This window comes from Tribolium madens, unplaced genomic scaffold, assembly GCF_015345945.1.
Source record: "Tribolium madens isolate multiple individuals breed KSU strain unplaced genomic scaffold, Tmad_KSU_1.1 Scaffold_2;HRSCAF=44;Tcas5.2_LGX, whole genome shotgun sequence".
Classification (NCBI taxonomy): Eukaryota; Metazoa; Arthropoda; class Insecta; order Coleoptera; family Tenebrionidae; genus Tribolium; species Tribolium madens.
This window is the reverse complement of record NW_025400995.1, coordinates 939,797-942,973: the sequence shown is the minus strand read 5'-3', so window position 1 is coordinate 942,973 and position 3,177 is coordinate 939,797. Positions and strand designations below refer to the sequence as shown.

Sequence of the window (3,177 nt, the reverse complement as noted above, 5' to 3'; positions counted from 1 at the left end):
ACTCAAAAACAAAACAATTTTTTTTTCTCAAAATACGATCACATTTTTATATTACTTTAATTTATATTAAGTATTATTTTTTAGAGGCAAATGATTTAAAAAAACGCTTAGTTCCATACTTTATATTCACTCTGTATAAAACGAATTCAAAAAGGAAAGACTCAACAGGATACTAATTTTTTGAGTCCGGCTACGTATTACCGGTTGTTTTCTCTTTAACATATTTTGTAATCGGATCTTTTTTCTTAAACTGTCTAATTTTTAACTTGAACTGAAATTTTTAATTCGAAGAAAATATGCACAAATATGCAGTATTTTTATAGTTGCCAAAATATGCATTTTTTAATTGGCCTATTTAATCAAAAATATTGGATATGCATAGAAAACTTATAATTTTGTTGATATACCTCTTAATAACAAATGTGCATTTTGCATATAATCCGAGCTTTACTTATTATCTTCACAAGTACTAATGAAAGTATTTCGAGATGAAATTAATGCAAAAACAAATAATTTTTAACTTGAACTGAAATTTTTAATCAGAAATTTGTGGTTTGAAGAAAATATCCACAAATATGCAACATTTCCTAAAATATGCACGAAGTTTTTTTTAATTGGCCTATTTAATCAAAAATATTAGAAATGCATAAAAAACTTATAATTAATAACAAAAGTGCATTTTGTATATAATCCGAGCTTCAGTAATTAGAAGTGTTTATTATTCCGAAACTTTGCACTTTGTGGCTGCATGCAGCTGGGCGCTAATTCTTTTCCCTTTCTCCTATCTTTGCCCTGTTCTAAGTGCCATCGTTAACTACGCCAAGTACCACCTGAGCCATCGAAGTTGATTGCATAATCAACCTAAAATAAGCCGAAAGCTCCTCACTTAATTGTCTTTTGAATTTTCGTCTTGGGGAAATAAAAATCAGGGATATAAATACAGTCATTTTTATTTATTTTACTATTCATTATATACACGGTTTCTTACAAACATAAAGAAATCCCGAATAAATGTACTATGATTAAAATCGACTAATAATCGATATTGGCACTGGCCTTTGTTGAAAGCCAAATATATTCTAATTCACGTTTTTTTTATCTTCTAAGACTATAAACATAACGTTTTATAAGAAATATCAATAAATAAGTGAGTAAAACATTTGTATTTTAAAAAGTAAAATTGCACTAAAAACTATGCTATTTGGGGGACTAAAACAGGAGACAAGTTATATTTAGAAACTTAACTTAAATCAACGTATGGCTTTTGATTTTTTTGATTTGTTTAAGATTGAGTCTAAGTACGAATTTCAGAATTAAGTAAAATACTTTACAAAAACTGGCCATCTATCGTATTAAGAGAAGATAAATTATAAAAAATAAGTGAAAAGTCATAACAACAATCATGATAACAACTAATAACAAATAACTACTTAAACCATAAAAAACAAATGTGAACACTGACTAAATTGGGAAAATCAAAACAATAATAACGCTTCTCGTGAGAAAAACCTACGTATTTACATATGATACAAATTCCAGTAAAATATATTACTAATACACATTTATATACGTGGTAAAGTAATTATATTTCCACTTTAAACTGATTCGTCATATAAAAAGGAACATAATTGATCCGAGCCTTAACTCAGTTGTTTTTTGGCAATGTGATATCAAGTTGACCTTACTTCTTTGATATGTGATTCGCTTGTATTGCCCCACCTCTCACTACCACCAGAAACACTGTTATCATGGGATATCACTAGGAAGTCTATGAGCCGCTTCCATACTTTTGACTAGTACACCTAGTATAGTTTCAAGTATCACATGTACGGCCACGAAAACGAGCTTCCAGAGAGTAACATGTCTCTTATCAAGGTTTCAATAGGAGTTTTTCCTACCAACCTTACAAAAAACAACTGTTCTATGACCGCAGAACTGACTGTCCGTAAACTGGGGAGTCGCAGGAGTAATTTGCCGAATCTAGTAGGCTGGTTGGGGTACTGCGACCGGCAATACTCCTCCAGGGCGCACTGGGATTTTTCCTGGATGGACTCGATATGGGCCACGTCGCTCAAACCGCAGGCATCTGAAACAAAGGCAATGATTAGGAGAGGTGGTCGATATAGAAGAGCTCCCCACTGGCCCTCTGATGAACTAATTTATCTCGAAGTCTCCCTTCGATTCACCTGGAGAAATTTGAGATCAACGATCCTGAGACGGCCGTTAACATAGCAGTTGTCGTCTAATTACATTTCGAGTTTAAAAATAAAGTTTGAAATTCTTGACCCGTGCTTATGTTTGACATCTGTCTATAAATAAGCGCTTAATTGCAATTGTCTCGTGCTTGGGACTTTTTGATCTAAGCTGACGCATTTGATAGCTTCTCGGGGAATTAATAGCGCACTCACCGTCAGCCACAAATGCTAATTCAAATTTGTGCTCATCAATTTTAAATGACAATCCAGACAATTAAAACTTGTTAATACAAAGTATTTCACGTTCAAGACGACTTTATGTTGTCGCGGAAGGATTGCAAAGTTTCTCTAATCCTTTCAATTGTTCATTTAGAAAGTTTCGTGCCGAAGACGGCACAATATTAAGACGATATCTCTCAAAACTCCCTCACTAAAAAGAAAAATTTGAAAACTCTTTTCTACCAAAGTCTTGAACAACATACATCTGTTTATCTCATATATCATTCTATTTCTATTGTTTGCTAGATCGCACACACGCCTCACAAAATTATTTGCTTTTCATCTTTTTCTTACTTTCTTTAAACTCATTTCGCCCATTTCAAYCTGTATTTAGCAAAATGCTTCAAACATCTGGGCCTTTATCCATTCACTACAAATTTGTTGCGACCATTGTAACCTTATATTCACAACCAAAGAGGCGGAGAACTCATTTTATGCAATTCCTAGACGTTTTTCCGTTAACGACACCAAACCAACAAAAACAATTTCACACCCTTCACACATTATATCTCCATCTATTTACAAATTACAAATTCTAAGCCAAAATAACCAAAAAAGGTAAATTTACTTTAAATTATAAGAAACTATATTTTTGAGTATTTAAGTCCGGGAGAGGTACCCAGCGGGGTAGATGGACTTTTGAAAATCAAAATATTCGGGGTAACGACAATAAAGCTCTTTTGCTTTTTTATGTTCTTATACT

At 32.6% G+C, this 3,177-nt stretch overlaps 1 protein-coding gene across 2 annotated transcripts in view; it reads right to left on the bottom strand.

Annotated features, from left to right (window-relative positions):
* Positions 1 to 932: 932 nt before the first annotated feature.
* The window catches only part of LOC123006604 (steroid receptor seven-up, isoforms B/C), a 28,182-nt gene continuing 25,937 nt past the window's right edge, over positions 933 to 3,177 (bottom strand). For both annotated transcript variants that reach the window (XM_044401205.1, XM_044401206.1), the window contains one exon: positions 933 to 2,086. In XM_044401205.1, the coding sequence (XP_044257140.1) occupies positions 1,821 to 2,086 (266 nt within the window). In that variant the 3' untranslated portion in view covers positions 933 to 1,820. The remainder of the gene's footprint in view (positions 2,087 to 3,177) is intronic.